The sequence below is a fragment of the Eubalaena glacialis genome, chromosome 9, assembly GCF_028564815.1.
Source record: "Eubalaena glacialis isolate mEubGla1 chromosome 9, mEubGla1.1.hap2.+ XY, whole genome shotgun sequence".
NCBI lineage: Eukaryota > Metazoa > Chordata > Mammalia > Artiodactyla > Balaenidae > Eubalaena > Eubalaena glacialis.
Window position 1 is genome coordinate 69952455 of NC_083724.1, and position 17719 is coordinate 69970173.

The 17719-nt window shown below is 40.7% G+C and overlaps 1 protein-coding gene and 1 pseudogene across 2 annotated transcripts in view; both read right to left on the reverse strand.

The window, feature by feature from the left end:
- Positions 1-1107: 1107 nt before the first annotated feature.
- On the reverse strand, positions 1108-1507 carry LOC133097192 (small ribosomal subunit protein eS12-like; annotated as a pseudogene).
- A 9088-nt stretch (positions 1508-10595) lies between these two features.
- SLC24A2 (solute carrier family 24 member 2) overlaps positions 10596-17719 on the reverse strand; it is a 234223-nt gene continuing 227099 nt past the window's right edge. For both annotated transcript variants that reach the window (XM_061199091.1, XM_061199090.1), the window contains 2 exons: positions 14468-14634; positions 10596-10845 (listed from right to left, as the gene is read on the reverse strand). In XM_061199091.1, the coding sequence (XP_061055074.1) occupies positions 10596-10845; positions 14468-14634 (417 nt within the window). The remainder of the gene's footprint in view (positions 10846-14467; positions 14635-17719) is intronic.

Here is a 17719-nt window from a genome sequence, read left to right on the forward strand (position 1 = left end):
AAAATGAAATTCCAGCTGAAAGGGACCCTCCATGACAGAGGACAGAATTTGACTCAAAGCCTGAGTGTTATGATTCCTTTTGGCTCCAGTAGAATCATCTTGGTAGTATGTAGGAACCATGTGTCATGTTCTGGGTTAATTCTCTAAATGATAAATAATGGTATTGTGACTCAGCCTACATCATCTTATCCTACCAGAGATGCTCCGTCATGAGGTGACTTTTCAAAGCCTGGGAAGACATTATAGAAATACAGATAATAAAGTAAATCAAATTCATAGTATTAATACTTTGGTATGATTTAGGAATAAGTTTTATAATCCTTGGGATATTTTGTGTGTATTTGTATTTCAAGGTGTTTGAAATAAATCTGGCATACTAGATAATCTGATTATAATTTGAAATGTGTAATTATACTAGACTCATGGTATTGATTTTAAAGGTGTAGTAGACTTTTATTAAGATTGTAAATGGCATTTAAATGTTTCGGATAGCCTGGTTTATTATATTTTATTTAAGTTTGATAGATTAATAGGAATTGCTTAAGTGCATAGGAAGATTTTGTTTTTTAGGTTTGTAAGTCTGTCAGGGTTTTGGAGTGTTTGAGAGAATCGGGTATGTTAAATGTGTAAAATTTAAAAAGTTCCTGAGGGAATTCAATTCGTAAATTGGGTTCGTTAGAATTTAATCTTTTAAAGTTATCAGTTAATTGAGTGTAATCAAAGAAAAAACTGACTCTGAATTCTTATTTTTATCGGAAAGTAATAGGTTTATACAAGACTTCGAAATTGAATTTAAAGGCTTAGAGAACATTAGGCTTTTGAATTTACAATTTTCAATGTATTTAATTAATTAAAAGCCAATTGTTAGAGTAGTCCTTTCAGCGCGCAAGGTTCCCTCAGACATTGGAAAGCTCAAATGACATTAGTAAGCACCCCGTAAATGGTTATACTTAACAGTAACTACTGCTTGCCCTCTGTTCCTTTGAGTCCTTGCAGTGAAACTTCCACAACTGTCTGTCAATTTCTTGAGCTCCTGAGGGTCCCGATTAGCTGAAGGCAAGGATTATTCCAAAACCAAAACACTTTTTTTTTTTTTTTTAAGAACAAGTGCCCAGTGTTTTAATTTGATCATTTCTTGCATTTGAAGTACTCCTCCATGACATCCTTGGCCTGAGACTCTTTGCCATAGTCCTTAACCACCACACAGCAACCAACCACTTTAGGGGGTTTTCCCTCTCCATCAGTTTTTACAGAGGCTTACCCATTCCCCCAGTTTCTTGTTGTCATCAACCTTAATCAGGTTGATCTGGTACTCAGCACAAAGGGCTTCCACCAACTTGACATATATAGGCTCATCACAGTTGGATGCAAGCACACAAAGATGGGCTTTGGCAGCTTCCCGAATTCCACGTGCTAGGCCATCGTGGATGAGGGCGGTCTTCAGCACCTCTTGCAGAGCAGGATTAACGTCCATTACACCTCCAGCAGCAATGCCTTCCTCGGCCATGGCGGCAGGGACTCCGAGGTGGCAGGGAAAGAGCAAAACAACATTTCTTTTGAGTCAATAATTTTATTACTATTACTTTTCACACCGAGGAGACTTAGTTACATAAAGTGAGATATTCTATGAGTTGATTACCAGTAGTAGAAGCACAAAGGTGTGGAAAGTGTAACATGAACACAGTGAAGAAACGCCCTTTATCAGACTGAAGTCCATGTGACAGAAACACATTACTCTAAACAGACTATGTACAAATAAATATAGCTTTCCATCTATGTACAGACATATTCACAGAGAATAAACTGACGCAAAATCTCCATATATCTCCTCATCCAGCGAAAATTGCTCACAATAAACAAAACACACGGGCAATGACAAAAGTAACTTGGAAGTGCATCACCTGGATTCTTGTAGGGGTATAGAGGTTAAAATGCTTCTTTAAAATGGAGGCAAACAGAGGAAGCATGAGATGACATCCATCCTTAAAAAGATCCTTTACAAAAATGGCGTTGATATTTGTAAGGTAACCTGTCCAAAAGACAGTTTACGAGTTCTAGGGCAATGCCTATGTTGGGGTCAGTGTCCACAGCATGGTCTCTGTTTTAACACTATGCAAAGAACAAAAGTGTAATTTATCTTTCCTTTAGCGCTAGCAGCCACTTCATTAAACCAGGAAGGTAGTTTTTGCTACTCTTTGATGGCACTTTTGAGACTGCAGATTGCTTGGAGATGGAAACTGTTGCTTCTGGAGTTTTTTCAAACTGGAGCAGAAGAAAAACATCCAGGCTAGACGCAGGGCACAAATATGAACTTTGTGTGCGGGGTTCAACAGGATTATATCCCAACCGAGATTCCCTCATCCCAATGGAGAGTCTCTGCCCTTTGGAGAGATGCTTCGGACCACAAAACAGCCCCCAACAGAAACATCACTGGCTCTGGATCCAGACAATCTTTCTTTAGGGCAAATGGCCAATTAAACATAAAATTGATGGGGTTGGTCAATTTAACACACATGTTTACTCTATAGAGATAATTTAGGTACCCAGGTGGTAGATATTTCTAGGCTATTAAGTGCCTTTTAGTCATTCTTTTAGCTTTTACTCAAATCATATAAAAAAATTGTGATGAAGTGAAACAAAGTTTTTAGTTGTGGGGACATCTGTGTGTACATGTGTGTAAGCAGTCTATGATACTGGGCCAGAAATTATGTAGTTTAGCAGAAAAGGAAAAAAAAAATCCAATGCATTATGAAGTCTCCTGTTTTATATGCTTTCCTCCCAAGGAAGGTTTATAATTTAGGCATAATAAATTACTGATAAACTGTATATCTCTATTTGCCATTTTTATAAGGGAACTTCTTAGACCCATCCTATATTTACATAAAAACTCAAATAAACCTTAAATTTTCCAGGTACGTATTTGCTAATTATCCATTTCACTCTCTATATTGCTTTACATAACAAATGAATTCCTGAAAAACAGTATATCTATAACTTAAAAAAGGAAATACTTTCACTTAGTATCAGAACTTGCTATTTAAAGGAACTTGCTATTTAACAAGCTATTTTGAAAGTGAAGAATGCTTTTGTGAAATGAACAATTTCTTTGATTTTCAGTTTTATTAAAGTACACATCTAAAATTTATCAGATTAGGATTGTCTAGAACAATAATTGTATGCCTTAAAAAACAGAACAGATAAACTCTAATTTACAACAAACAATACAAAACAGGAATGACTCATGGACTGCTCATCGATTGACTATATTCAGAAGCCCTGAATATATGTATTATTGGTATTTTATGGCTTTAATTAAGACAATTGTCTCTTATGAAGTATTGATACTATAAAGTGCAATATTAAAAAATTAAAAAACCCAAAAGGCATCCATTGTCCTTCAGTTTTAGCCTGATGAGAAGAATCGGAGATTTGTTTAATTAAATGGCAAAGGATTTTCTACCCTTAATTCCTGCATGTAATTTCATCCTTAAAATTATTTTATTTGGGTATTCAGACTTCATTCATTCGTTCCTTTTTTTTTTTTCTTCTCTTTTTTTGATGACACGATTTAAAAAATTAGTATTCTCTTTTGGTTAGTTGAGTGCTTTTCGAGAACTGTCAGTCCCAAGGCCTTAGTTACTTCCAGATCCATTGTAAAGGAATATGCAACCTAGTAAGTGAGAATGTAGGAGCAAATTTCCAGCCTTTTGGTGAACTGTACCCCATTTTCCTGGGCCACGACACCAATCAACAATCTTACAATTCCCAGCCAACCCACCACACAAGGAAGTAAATGCGCTGTAATACTGGGTGATGAGAGGTGGTCCAACCATTTCCCCCATTTCCTATTTAGAGCGAAAATATAGATTCTTTTTGGTAAATCAGTGCAGGTAAGTGCAGGTCCAGAGTTCCTGAATGATCTCCAGCGGTGTCTTCCCCATTCTGAGTACTTGTTGAGTGTGGAATTATGACCATAAAGACGAAGACCGTGAGCTTCACCTCACCAGGGCCTCAAGACAATGCCGCATCAGTGTTCAGACTTTTCACCAGAGGATAAATACCTGTTAGTACTTGTTGCGTCGAGGCCTACTGGTGCTTTTAAGGCATTTCTGTGACTCTACTCTCTTGTAGTTGTGAATTCTATTCGCATTTCAGTATCAATTAGGAGGGAGTCCCTCCCCCCACCCCCCAAGAAGTAGTCAATTACACAAAACGTAAGTTGTTAGGGGCACGGGGCTAGCATTTTTCTATCTTCACCTTCATGCGGAGATGGAGAAAAGGCTCATTAGACTTGCCAAGTACAAGTAAAGGGGAGAGGCTGGTGGTGAGAACCTGGAAGGGGAGTAAGCACTGGGCCCAACTTAGACTTGAAAACTGGAAGTGGGGTTAGAAAGAAACAAACTGAGACTCAGTAAGGCCCAAGGGAGAGGGGCTCATGGTAGGTAAGAACATCCATCCAAATGCACCAGGCAAGCTGAGAAATGCACTCGCTTCACCTGAATGTCTTGGAGAAAGATACGGAAGTCACAGGGAACATAAGATTAATGTGAATTAGCAATGAAGTGTGACTTTCTAAAAGGTAAGGGGCACAGAGGAGTGCAGAAGCAGGGGGTAAACACTGGGTCTGAGTCTGTCATTCCACCCTATTCAGACCTTATACTTGTGCCATGAGTAGTCAAAAGGTTCCATGATTTCAGAGCAACATAAAGCATTTTAAAAGGCTTAGTAAAGAAAAACTTAAAAATTATTGAGGGTTAGAGAGAAAGACTCAGAAATAAAAATCTGAAGATAACATTTGATGCAAATAGATAAAGGGTCACATAGTGGTGACTCCCAGCTTTGTCAGGGGTAAATAGTGAAGAGTGCCCAGATGCAGCTCTTTTCTGCCGAACAGAAAAAAAAAAAAGGTGACTTCATCACCTTGAGGGGCTGGGGTGAATCTGGAGGAAGACTTTTCTGACACGGATGGTTGTTAACGTTAATAGCTGACGGACCTGGGTTACACCAGAAACATCTATGCTAGGATTTCTTTCCTACAAAGGGACTGTCTTTTGGATCAGGGTGATTGATAGGTTGAACAAGCGCTCTTAACAGAACTAAACCTTTGGCAAACTCAATGCCAATTCCATGGCACTCTTTCACACTTAGGTCTTTATCAGTTTTTAAAAAAAATTCTTTAAGGTTTTCCAGTCTGCCAACCAATCATTTAGTGGAAGGGCTTTGGCTTAGATAATTTGGTGTTCTATAGTGTCCCCACTATTTGTTTGCTAATTTGAACAGAGTTGTCTATCCAGTCATAACTAGAGGCTCCTTTTTCTCTCTAAAAAACTGGCTGACTTGTGGATTCCTGGGCCCTTTGTAGCTTTCTCTCACTTCATTTAAAGAAAACTGCCACTAAAGACCATGATGGAAATCAGGTGGTGCTGAGCAAGGCCGATGCCCTGTGCGTGAGGAAGGTGGGGAAAGGCAGTGAGCACACTGGGGGGCATCTAGGTGGAAAGCACGTGTGACTTCCATAACAAACATGAGTGCACCCGTGTTTTCTACAGACACCTAAAGGCTCCTGGTGATTTCTGTGCTGCAGCCCGTGCCTTTTTTTAAAAAAGATATTTATCTGGTTGTACCAGGTCTCGGTTGTGGCAGGCAGGGTCCTTAGTTGTGGCATGTGAACTTTTAGTTGCAGCGTGCATGTGGGATCTAGTTCCCTGACCAGGGGTCGAACCCAGGCCCCCTGCATTGGGAGTGCAGAGTCTTAACCACTGCACCACCAGGGAAGTCCTGCCTGTGCCTTTTCGAAGCTCCCAGTAAAGTGAAAAAAAAGAGCGTAATCTCACAATAAGTAGTGGAGTTCAGCTGGCTCTGAGTGTGCCTTTCTTGCTTTTCTTGTTTGCTAGATATTTCAATGAATAGGAAGCTGTGAGATTAAAAAACGAAACACAAAGCTAGAGAGGCAAGGAGCTAACCTTAAATAGATAGTGGAGTGGAGGCCCTTACCTTTCTTCCCAATGTCTTCTTGAGAGGGGAACATATTTTTATCTGGGACTCTATATAGGCTTTTGTAATTGGGTAAAAAAGCCTGAAATTTGTAATTATTTAAAACTGCATAGGGATATATATCAATGTGATATTTGCTTTCTTGGGAATCCTGGCAAAAGTAAGTTAATTTCCCCTTTCTTCCTTTTCCTTATTCTTTATTTTTTCACTAACTTTCTCTTCACGACAAGCCCTCATCAACTAATTGAAGACAGTCTTGCTGAGGGAGGTATAGGAGTTGAGCATGTGTCTTTTAAAAATATTAAGCCAGGTGGTTATGTAAGATCTGGCTTAGCAAGAATGAGCATTAGCTTCTATAACAAGCTTTCAGGAGACAGTTGATTTTTCCAGAAATCACCCTGAGAACAGTTTCCCTTTATTTCTTCTGGAACAGAGCTGTAACAATCCAATTAATTACTACTAGCCACTTAATTATTGGAGTAGCAATCTGTCCAGGTGCAAGGAAGCATGGCATGCTCATTATCTTGTGTGTGTGTGTGTGTGTGTGTGTGCGTGCGTGTGCGTGTGTTGGTAGATGTAGGGAAGAAAGCATACTGCAGTTTTCTGACATGCTTGGATTCAGACCCACGTCAGATATACCAACCCCGCAATTTCAGCAGAGCAGTTAACATTAGTCCCATCTTTTCCAGCTGTCTATCTGGTCAGCAGCTCTATCTATCTGCTGTCACTTCCTTGGTCAGCTTTCTGTTAAGGTGGTCTTGGGTGGAGGGCTTCCCTTGATAGCTCAGCCTTGTCACAGAGGAGTTTAAGAGCTATGAGCAATGGTGGGGAGTTTGCCAACTCTCTCCCTGCCCAGCAGTGATGTACATTAATATCATCAAATGTCTCATCAGCAAAGCAGCTGTGTTTTGCTGAAAGGCCTCCAAACACCTGATTCACGTCTTCCCTAGAAAATAAATTATAATGGCCCCTGTCAGCTGACACCTGTGAGAAGCCTTACAAAGCATTTTTCCCAAATATGAAACAGTCCCTGCCTCTTTTTATAATCTTCTGGGCAAGGTTTTAGGAAGTTCTGCTGCATCAGCCAAACTGATAAGCAACCCTCCCCCTTAGTCCGTGTACGTTACTGTGTTTTCCTGACCTGCCGCCGCCTGGCTCAGCTTAGGCCCGGGAAACTGCATGCAAACCTTCTCGTCTCCAGCTTCAGTTCTTGAGGGTCTAGGCAGGTTCAGAGGGCAGCTGAACTCAGCGTGGGCATTCCCAGAGGCAATTGAGAAGGGTCTATTTGGGTATTCTCGGCATGAACCAAGTCGTTCTCCTGTCCTGAGGCTGCCTAGGGTGACAGGGGAGGTGACAGCAAGTTAAGACCTGCTTGGTTTGCTGCAGGTAAAGGGAACCATTTGCGTACGGCTCATTTATTTTAGATTGAACAGTAAGAGGTTGGCTCTTGAATTTTTGATATTTTTACCCTGTTCCAGAGAAACAAAGAGAGTATCTGTAGTCTAATTTTTTTTCCCCTGTACTTTTCTATTGTGCATTCTTTGCCTCTACATCACCATTAGGGATATGGCTGGCCATTTAAATATACAGGGAGGGTTCATGTGTGTATGTTTGTACGTACTTGTGCACAAAACAAACCTTATGAGATCAGGAGGAAACGTTCCCTTTGGTTGTTGGTGTGCATGTTTTTCCTTTCCCTTCACTAAGGCAAACTTTGGTGCTCCCTGCTTTTGAATCCTGGATGTAATTGGGTCAGAGGGTGATGATGTAAGTGGTATTGTGTGTGTTATATAGATTTGGTATGAAGATATATATTTATATATGTATTTACACAGGCACTAGAGATGAACTACTCAGAAAACCATGTTGTGGAAAGTTCTTTCTTATAATTATGTTAATGATTTGAATGCTTTTAACGATCCACTGTTGCATCCTATACACTTCTCTCTGGGTTTACCCAAGTCCAACACGTAACCTCACAGACAACTTATAGGGGGCAAGCAGGGGCAAGCAGGGGCAAGCAGGGGCAGGGAGGTGCCTGCATACTGGCCAGTGAGCCAACACTGCACATCCCTGAGGTGGGAACTGGGCTCAGAAATAGCATCTTCTCAAATGCAACTTTTCATGAGTGACAACACTGCCTAGGAAGGGAGCTCCCAGGCAAGTCAAACGCTCTGTGGCTGCTTGGATGAGTCTTCACCGTGAGCTGGGAATGAACGGGAAAGAGTGAGGAGGCAGGGTGAGTGTGGGGAAGGGCTGGAATAAGAACAGGGTTGCACTGGACCTCCCTCCTCCTTTCTGGTTTTATATAGTCAATCTGCAATTGAGTCAGAGTCACCTACTCAAACCTTCTTTCACACAACAAACCAGTCCATCATACACATTCATGCAATAAACAACTCTGCTCCCCTGCAAGTAATGCACAGGGAAAACCATCAGAGTTTTTAACCAAATGTTCACTTACTCCTTCTCTTTCACTCAGAGGAACTAACACGAATTCTTGCTTCAACACAAAATCCTGCCCTTGATGAAGGAGACGTGGGTCTCTCTCCCACAACTGAACACCCGACTTTGCAAAGTTGGAGAGACTGGGAAGCTGGCCTCCTGGGTGGCAGCCATCTTGGCTTCTTGCTTTCCCGTTGAGCCTCCACTCAGAAGAGCAATGATGGGCACTGCCTGTGACTGCCATGCTCTGTGGAGTGGGCTGAGGTTTTGTGGAAGGAATGCTGAGCTTGATCTTTATCTTTATTCAGTTGTGAGTCCTGCATCCTGTCTCCCTGTGTTAGGAGGGACGTGCTCACCGCAAAATCATAGCAGCATCAGTGACACAACAGACTGGAGAGAAGCCATGGTGTGTGCCAACTTAGATGCAGGATGGCTACAGAATAATGCGCCATCCTCTATTTACTCTTTCAACTGATTATAAGGAAGCATGATTTGGGGAAATGAAAAACTCTGCATGTTCTTCAGTAATTTAGTCCACCTAATCTTTTTTCTCTGTTGGTTTTATTTTCTTTTGACGTAGACCTGAGAAATCATACAAAATGTCAAATAGAACTTGGGAGCACTGAATGAATGAAATGAAGATGTCCCTTGAATGCTCTGAAAATCAGATCCTTGAAGTGACTGGCTTGAAGCCAGTGTAAAGAAGCTGTTGAGTGTAGTCTGCAGTGTACTCTGTGAGCTAGAAAGAGTCCCAGATGGGGTCCGGATGGCAGGAGAGACACCCATGGTGCATGGGCTTTAACCAAATCCTGGTCCTGGCACCACTAGACACAGGACCCAGAAACCTTCCTAGTTAACAAACGCCTTTCCAAACATCTTGAAGCTGCCTTAATCCAAGCAGTATTGATCAGAGTCAATCTAGTTCTATTGGTTGGAGGAACAATGATTTCTTTCTTCAGCCACTGAAGGCCTTTATGACCACACTGGAAGATGCATTAAAGAACCACGTCCTTAGGGGGCAAGTCCCACTGAGCGCCTCTACTGGATGGTATTTCTTAGTACATATCCAGGCTCTCTTGGCAGGCATTTTGATGCCCTTAGCATCAAAATAACATCTGAATGACAATCACAACTAAACTTGTCCCCCTTCTTTTGATGATAATGGGACATGCATTGGAACAGTATAGGTTCAGTTTATATAGTCTAGCTGTCCTAGAAGAGCACTAATTTGCAATCATATTTTCTACTTGCATGCTGGGGCAATATATAACCCCGCCCCCCTCACCCAACCCTGGTCACCTCCCCCTTGCCCCAAACCAGTATCCACCCAGCCTGGGATTTACCTCTGAATGTCCCAATAACCCTGTGGGTTTCAGAGAGTGTACCCCTGTTGGGATGGAGAGACGGTCTTCCCGGTTTGGCTTGTGGGAATATTTTGGAGGGCTCATTCCAGGGCCCCTACAGGCCCTCTCCACCCAGCCCTCCCTCGTGCAAACTACTTTCCTAAAATATCCACCATACCGGGCAGAATCCCAGTATATCCAAGGTAGGCTGAAGGTCACAGCAATGATTCTCTTAGCTCACCTCTTGCACTTAAGAGGTAAAGCTCAGACTGAAGGTTGATGCCCCTCTTCAAATAGGTACTAGAAATATACTAGAGCTATCCCTGAAAAGATGCAGTTGTATTTATATATATATATACGATTATATATATATATTTATAATTTTTCTTTCTTTGTATTTGTATACAGGTATGTACTATTCTATAGGTGTGGAAGGAGAGGTATAATACAGGACCAGGCAGGGGTGTGTGCATGTGCATCTATACATAATATATATATTTTATATGTATATATATCACCTCTGTCATTCTTTGCATCATGACAACGGCCAGCGAGTAGTACCTGTCAGCGGTGCAGGCAGAGAAGCCCCAAATGCTGGGATCTCTTTGTCTCTTGCATGGAGCCACTGCAGGAGGCAAGGGTGGGAGCAGCCCAAGAAATGAGTGGGCCCAGCACGAAGCCATCCCCTGTCAAAGCCATCAAGGGGGAACACTTGAAATGCCCAGGGCTGTGTGCCAGCGGAGGTCAAGGAGCCTACAACCCTGAGCGGGGAGGGACAGTCCATGCTGTTGGCCAAAGATATGGCTTTTCCTGCTAGATGGAGACAGGGCACATGAGGATTCTGTCTTCCAGGAGGACGCTGACCACGAGGAACCCAAAGTAGAGGCCAAACATGGTGAAGCCCAGCACTTTGTTCATCCTCCATTTGCAGAGGGCGATGGAGAGGATGACGAAGAGCAGCATGATGAAGAGGAGGACGATGGCGCAGAAGAGGCCGTTGCTGCTGACGGCCATGGGTTGGAACCTGTGAACGACGGTGTACAGGAGCCAGGGCAGTGGGAGCCTGTGGGGGAGAGAGGCAGGGAAGAAGGGGGTGCAGTCAGGCACGTGACGGAGCATTAGCTTCTCGGAATCTGTGATTGGAGACGAGTGTCCTGTTAGGTTCACTAGGACTCAGGCCTGGCTGATGCAGGAAATCATATTTACAAGGAAGTCAGGTGAACTTTAAAAACCTTGGTCTAGGGCTTCCCTGGTGGCACAGTGGTTGAGAATCTGCCTGCCAATGCAGGGGACACGGGTTCGAGCCCTGGTCTGGGAAGATCCCACATGCCGCGGAGCGACTAGGCCCGTGAGCCACAATTGCTGAGCCTGCGCGTCTGGAGCCCGTGCTCCGCAACAAGAGAGGCCGCGATAATGAGAGGCCCGCGCACCGCGATGAAGAGTGGCCCCCCACTTGCCGCAACTAGAGAAAGCCCTCGCATAGAAACGAAGACCCAACACAGCCATAAATAAATAAATAAATGTAAAACAAACAAACAAACAAACAAAAAAAACCTTGGTCTATTTCCCAGTCGAATTAGGGAGAACAGAGAGAATTTATTCTACGGCTGAATAAGATCAAAGACATGGCTGCTGCAGGTGATTTCTGAATTTGATTTGAAATAATTTTTTTGGTTTCCTTCCTAGTTGAGATTAAAGTGTTACTCTTAGCCCTAAAGAGGTGAATTGGAGGATCTGTACAGGATGACAGGAGGAGATGATAAATGGAGAAAAGGTATAGAAATCTGTGGTGAAAATGACCAAATTATTTTTTTTTAATAGAGACAGAGAATAGCAATCACACACACACACACACACACACACACACACATCCAATTCGGGTGAAGTTGTGGTTGACAGCACTACAAATAGATAAAAACCCTTTGGGGGAAATATGACATTTTTAATACTTTTGACCAATCAATTCTATTGTCAGGGATTAAGCACAAGGAATAATTTGAAATGCAGATGCAATTTTATTCAGAAAGGTGATCATTTCAGTGTTATTTTGAGTAGTGAAAAATCAGGGACAACTTAATCTCTAATAATAGGCAGCTAGTTAAATAGCAAACTATAAGTCAATGTAATTTTATGTAGCTACTAAAAATCATAAACTTATTATGATACAGGTAAATGTTCATGATATGATTCTATATTTAAAAAGAAGGATAAACATAAACATAGCAATCTAACTTCAATAATAAATTAAAAAAGAGTGGTGTTGGTTTGTATTTATGTTTTATATATGCTTATATGTTGGTCTGTATTATGCTTTATATATATTTATGCTTTATATGTATTTTTTAAATCCTTTACCTTGAGTATGTATGAATCCTATAAACAAAAAGAAAATGCTAGCAAGACTATGAAGAAACTGTTACACTCAATATATTGCTAATGACTTTGTAACTTGGTACAAACTCTTGGGAAAGACTTTTTGGAAAAATATACTACATCAATAGCCACTGAAATGTTTATAATCTTCAATCCATCAATATTTCTTGAAGAAATTTATCCTAATAAAATAATTAAAAGAGGAGATGTTTCTGCATAAAGGGGTTCATAAAACACCCATGATATCAGAAAATTGAAAAAAATACAAAGGTCCTACTAAAGGGTAAAGGCTAAACCGAAAGCAACAGGATGGAATATTTTGAAGCCATAGAATGTTAATTATGAGAGCTATGAAGAAACTTAGAAAAATGGTTGATTTACTCATTTACTAATAGATGCCTACTCTTTGCTAGGCATAAATGGCTTTAAAATGGAAAAATAAAAGCCCTCCAACAGGGCAAAACTGATTATTCACTAAGAAAACTTTCTGAAATATTAGGAGAAAAACACACAAAAGTTAAATGTTTTGGGGTAGTAGGATTAGGGGTGATTTTCTTTAAACTTTCATTTAAGTTTCATTTAAGTTACAAGATATATAAAATTTAAGAACAATGAACAAAAAGCATCTTGCAATTCACTATAATATTTTTCAAAAACACGACAAATTTGTCTCATAGAACACTTGTAATTTTTCCCAATATGTAGGATTTTCTCTTTTTGTGCTACAGAATATTTTCTTTCTGTTTATACAAGATATTGACCAAGAAAACTACTCTAAATGTGTGGGCAGTGGAACTGAGAAACACTGTTTATACTAGGGATGTCCTTCCTTTAAAATACACCTTTTCAGGTATTCACTCACTCATTCACTCGTTCATTCATTCATCCAACCACCCATCCATTCATCCATTCATTCTACAAACATCTGCCAAACCACTGCCATGCATTAAGCATTGTATTAGGCTTTGGGGAGTTCTTGTTCTTGGGGAGTTCACAGTCTAGCAGGCAGACTGATAGACAGGACCATGACAAGAGTGTGAGATACAGATATACAGAAAGTATACAGGAGCGCAAGCCCCCAGGCAAGACTTAAGGGAATCAGAAAAACCAGGATTTGAGTTGACACTGGAAGGGTAAATTGGAGTTTTGCAGACAGACAAGCAGGGAGGGCTCCTGAGGGAGAGGTGCCAGCAAAGGAAGAAAGAATGGGCATCTTTGGAACTCAAAGGTGGTTCAGACAGTGGAAGCTCAGAGCAGGGTTTTATGCACAGGTAGTGCTGGAGTTGAGAGCACAGACTCTGTTCAAATCCCAGCTATCTCATTACTAGTTGTGTGAATTCTGTGCCCTTCGGTTTCCTTATCTGAAAAATGGGGATGAAAATACATACGTCATAGGATCGTCGTGTGGCTTAAATAGATAAAAATGTATGTACAGTGCACGTGGTAGATACTGAATGAAAAAATTATTATATATATTAGGTAGTGGAAAGGATAAAAGAGAACAATATTCAAGATGTTCAATGAGAAAGTAGATCCGTTTTAGTGGGCTTCCAAACTCAAATGCAAGAGCTCAGTTCTTCCGGGAACATAAGGATAATATCCCATGTCTTACTTTCTCAAGGGGCTGTCCTTCAAGGTTATTTATCAGACTACTTTTACTTGGACACATTAAATGAAATGACAGAGATGACAGCATCCCTCCCCAATCGGATCCACTTGAGATTATTCATATTGAGAACTTCAGTTTGCTTAACTGTAAGAACAGATCTCATCTTCTGACTTTCAAAAAACCTAGAATATCTTCACCAGCACAGATAAAGAAATGATAATGCCAAACCTGCCAGCATTTTCCAAGGAAGGAGATGGGATATTTTTTCTGGGCCTATGTTTGTTTCAGTCTGCTTTCCAATCCAAATCTCATCTGAGGCTGGTGGGGACTTTAATTAGAATTAGAACATGGAAAAAAATACAGTGAAACCACCAGAGCATCTCAGTCACATATGAATGTTGAATATTCATGACATATAGCCAATGCCATTTTATAGGTGAAATTCTCTTTAAGTATTTCCTACAACACCCACTCTGTATGCAAGGTATGTGTTTCTGCCTGTCTAAGGATAACTTATTCTTCATGAAGTTCTCTGAAAATGAAAATTGGAGTTGGTGAAATTGAATGGTACTACCAGTCTTTACTTTCTATTGGTATCGGTTGGTTTCGGGCTCTGAGATCCTGGTCATGTCTTCACAGCTTCTAAGAAGACAAAGACAGTGGTGGAGATGATGTGCACCTTTATATAACTAGCTCTACTCACCCTACAGTGATGTCAAAGATGTTGCTTCCAACAGAGCTGGACACAGCCATGTCCCCGAGCCCCTTCCGGGCCACTATGACACTGGTGATCAGATCAGGGATGGAGGTCCCAGCAGCCAAGATGGTGAGACCCATAATCTCTTCACTAATGCCAATTGTCTCTCCAACCTAAAAGCAACGACAGGGACAAACATATGAGTGTTTGAAGTCACAAAACCATCAAAACCACTAACATTTGAATGCAGCTCCCTTTTAATGAGTTCTTGCTCTGTGCTGTGCTGAGTATCGAGATGATAACAAGGAATAAGGCACCATCATTGACAGAAAGGATTTTATATTTTAATGATATTCAGACCCAAGGGATCAGGAAGGTTCACATGAGGATTAAACAGATAATCTCAAAAAAGAGCTATAGAAGACTAGAGTGCAGCCTCTATATGGTTTTTATTAAGACCAGGCAGGGGAAGCAGAAGATCAGAGTTATAAATGCCAATTGGTCATTGGCTACAGGGGCCAGTGCCTGACAATGGCACCAAATCCTGTAGCAGATTTGTCCCTGGATTTATCATTGAAGATTAAGAATTGACACCCAGTATCCCCATTTTTCCTTAACATTTCCTAGTGTCTACAACCCACTCTTAAACACTTTTAGACTCTACCATTTTCACAGAAAACTTGATTTTGGGTGTTTTTGGGTTTTGTAACACAGGACTGTAAATCAGCAAGGCAGCCATGGGGAAAGCAACAGTTAGGGAATCAGAGAACCTTGGTCTAAGGTCTGGCTCTGGCGTTTACTAAGTACTTGACCTATTGCTAACTGGACCAATTGGGCAATATCTTTGATCCTCACTTTCTTTCTTTTTTTTTTCCTTCCAGTTTTATTGAGATATAATTGACATACAGCACTGCATAAGTTTAAGGTATAGAGCATAATGATTTGACTCACATACATCATGAAATGATTATCATATAAGTTTAATGAACATCCATCATCTCAGATAGATATACAATTAAAGAAATAGAAAAAAGTTCTTTTTCCTTGTGATGAGAACTCTTAGAACTGAGTCCCTTAACAACTTTCATATATAACACACAGCTGTGTTACTTATATTTTTATCCTCGTTTTCTGATCCATAAAGTGGGTACGATAATACTTACCTTATAAGGTGGTTGTGAGGACTTAATTATAATTTATGGAAAAACCCTTTGTAAATGGGTTTGACAATGATGTATGTCATCATTGAAAAGTGACGGGGATATTTATTATATTCTTTTGGTCTTTGCCTTTTAAGACTGATGACTTCTCTTTTGGACAGTTGGGCTAGCCTTCAATGTATGCTCCTCCAGTCTCTTGAGCAACGTGTTTGTCTCCTTGTTGTCTTTCTTTTAAAAACTTTATGTATTTTCTGGAGTTGGTGAACTGCAGTTCTGAAAACCTTTACGACAATTCTTTCAGTTTGGTTTCCTACCTGATGACGTCCAGCATTTTTTGAGAAAATGTAAAGGGCCAAAGTAGCATGTAAGAATAAAGGTTTTGGGGGAATAGAATAAACTTATTTCTTTTTTAAAAAATTGAAATATAGTTGATTTACAATGCTGTGTTAGTTTCAGGTGTACAGCAAAGTTAGTTTCAAGTGTACAGTTATATATATATATATATATTTCAGATTCTTTTCCCTTATAGGTTACTACAAAATATTGAGTATAGTTCCCTGTGCTATACAGTAGGTCTTTGTTGGTTATCTATTTTATACATAGTAGTGTGTTTATGTTAATTCCAAACTCCTAATTTATCCCTCCCCCATTTCCCCTTTGGTAACCATAAGTTTGTTTTCTATGTCTCTGGGTCTATTTCTAGAATAAACTTATTTCTAAATCTCTGTTTTGATTTATAGGAATAGCCTGGTTCCCACTAGCTTAAAAACATGGTTGGGAGCTATATTTATTTTGATGGTCATGCCTGCTCTAGAGCCTGGTGAGCTGAACTAGTTTACCTATCCTCGTGGTGCACAGATTCACTGCTCCCCATAAGAAAGTGACATCTACGTGAGCAGGGTCATGGCCTTAATCACTATGGTCTCCCTAATAAGCAGAACATAGCCTGGTAAATAGTAGGCTCTCAATACCTATTTGCTGAATAAACAAATCAATCTGCATACTTAGATGATTTTTCTAGCATGATTTTCACCGACTCTCCTAGAAAAAGTTAAACAAGAGTTTTGTACAAAAGTGTCCTATTTGAGCAAAATATTCTCCCTGATGACATTTTTTGTTAGATTTGGAGTGGAACATTTTCTTTTTACAAATTTATTTATTTGTTTATTTTTGGCTGCATTGGGTCTTGGTGCTGCACACGGGCTTTCTCTAGTTGTGGCGAGCGGGGGCTACTCTTCGTTGCGGTGTGCGGGCTTCTCGTTGCGGTGGCTTCTCTTTGTTGCAGAGCACGGGTTCTAGGAGCGCGGGCTTCAGGAGTTGTAGCTTGCGGGCTCAGTAGTTGTGGCTCACGGGCTTAGCTGCTCCGCGGCATGTGGGATTTTCCTGGAACAGTGCTCGATCCCGTGTCCCCTGCATTGGCAGGAGGATTCTTAACCACTGCGTCACCAGGGAAGTCCATGGAGTGAAACATTTTCAAAGACTGTGAAGATGCTGACTAAATGACTGTCGCCCTCAATAAGTTCCAAACTATCTAATACATTCTTAGTAATTTAAAATCTTAGAGGGAGTTTTAAAGCAGTGACTATTTAAAAAAAATTTTTATCTGGAGTTTGAATGCCACTACTGACAGAAAAATGCAGAACTTGAAGAGAGGTGTTAATGGTAGTGTGGTTAAGAGTGCTGGCATGGGGTACAAAAAGACCTGGGTGCAAATCCTAGCCTGCCACTCCTTGGGCACAGTGGCCAACTTCCCTGAGTCTCAGTTTTTCTCATGTGTAAAATGGGGATAATAATATCTACCCTCAGAGTTGTTGGGATGATTACATGTGATGATGCATATAAAGCAAATAGCAACTAGTGTCAGGCATAAAGAAAATGTTCAATAAATATCAGCTGTGATAACTCAGACACTACTCCTCTCCCTCTCCAACCTATCAGAGTGCTACCCTCAGGGTTCCGGCAGCAGGGACAGAAGCTGGTTTAGCAGGGTCAGTTTACAATGTGGGAAATCACATGAATCATGACGAATTTTCACGGTACATCAAAACCCTGATGACTCTGGGTGGCTCTAGAAACACTTTCACTGAAGGAGAACTAG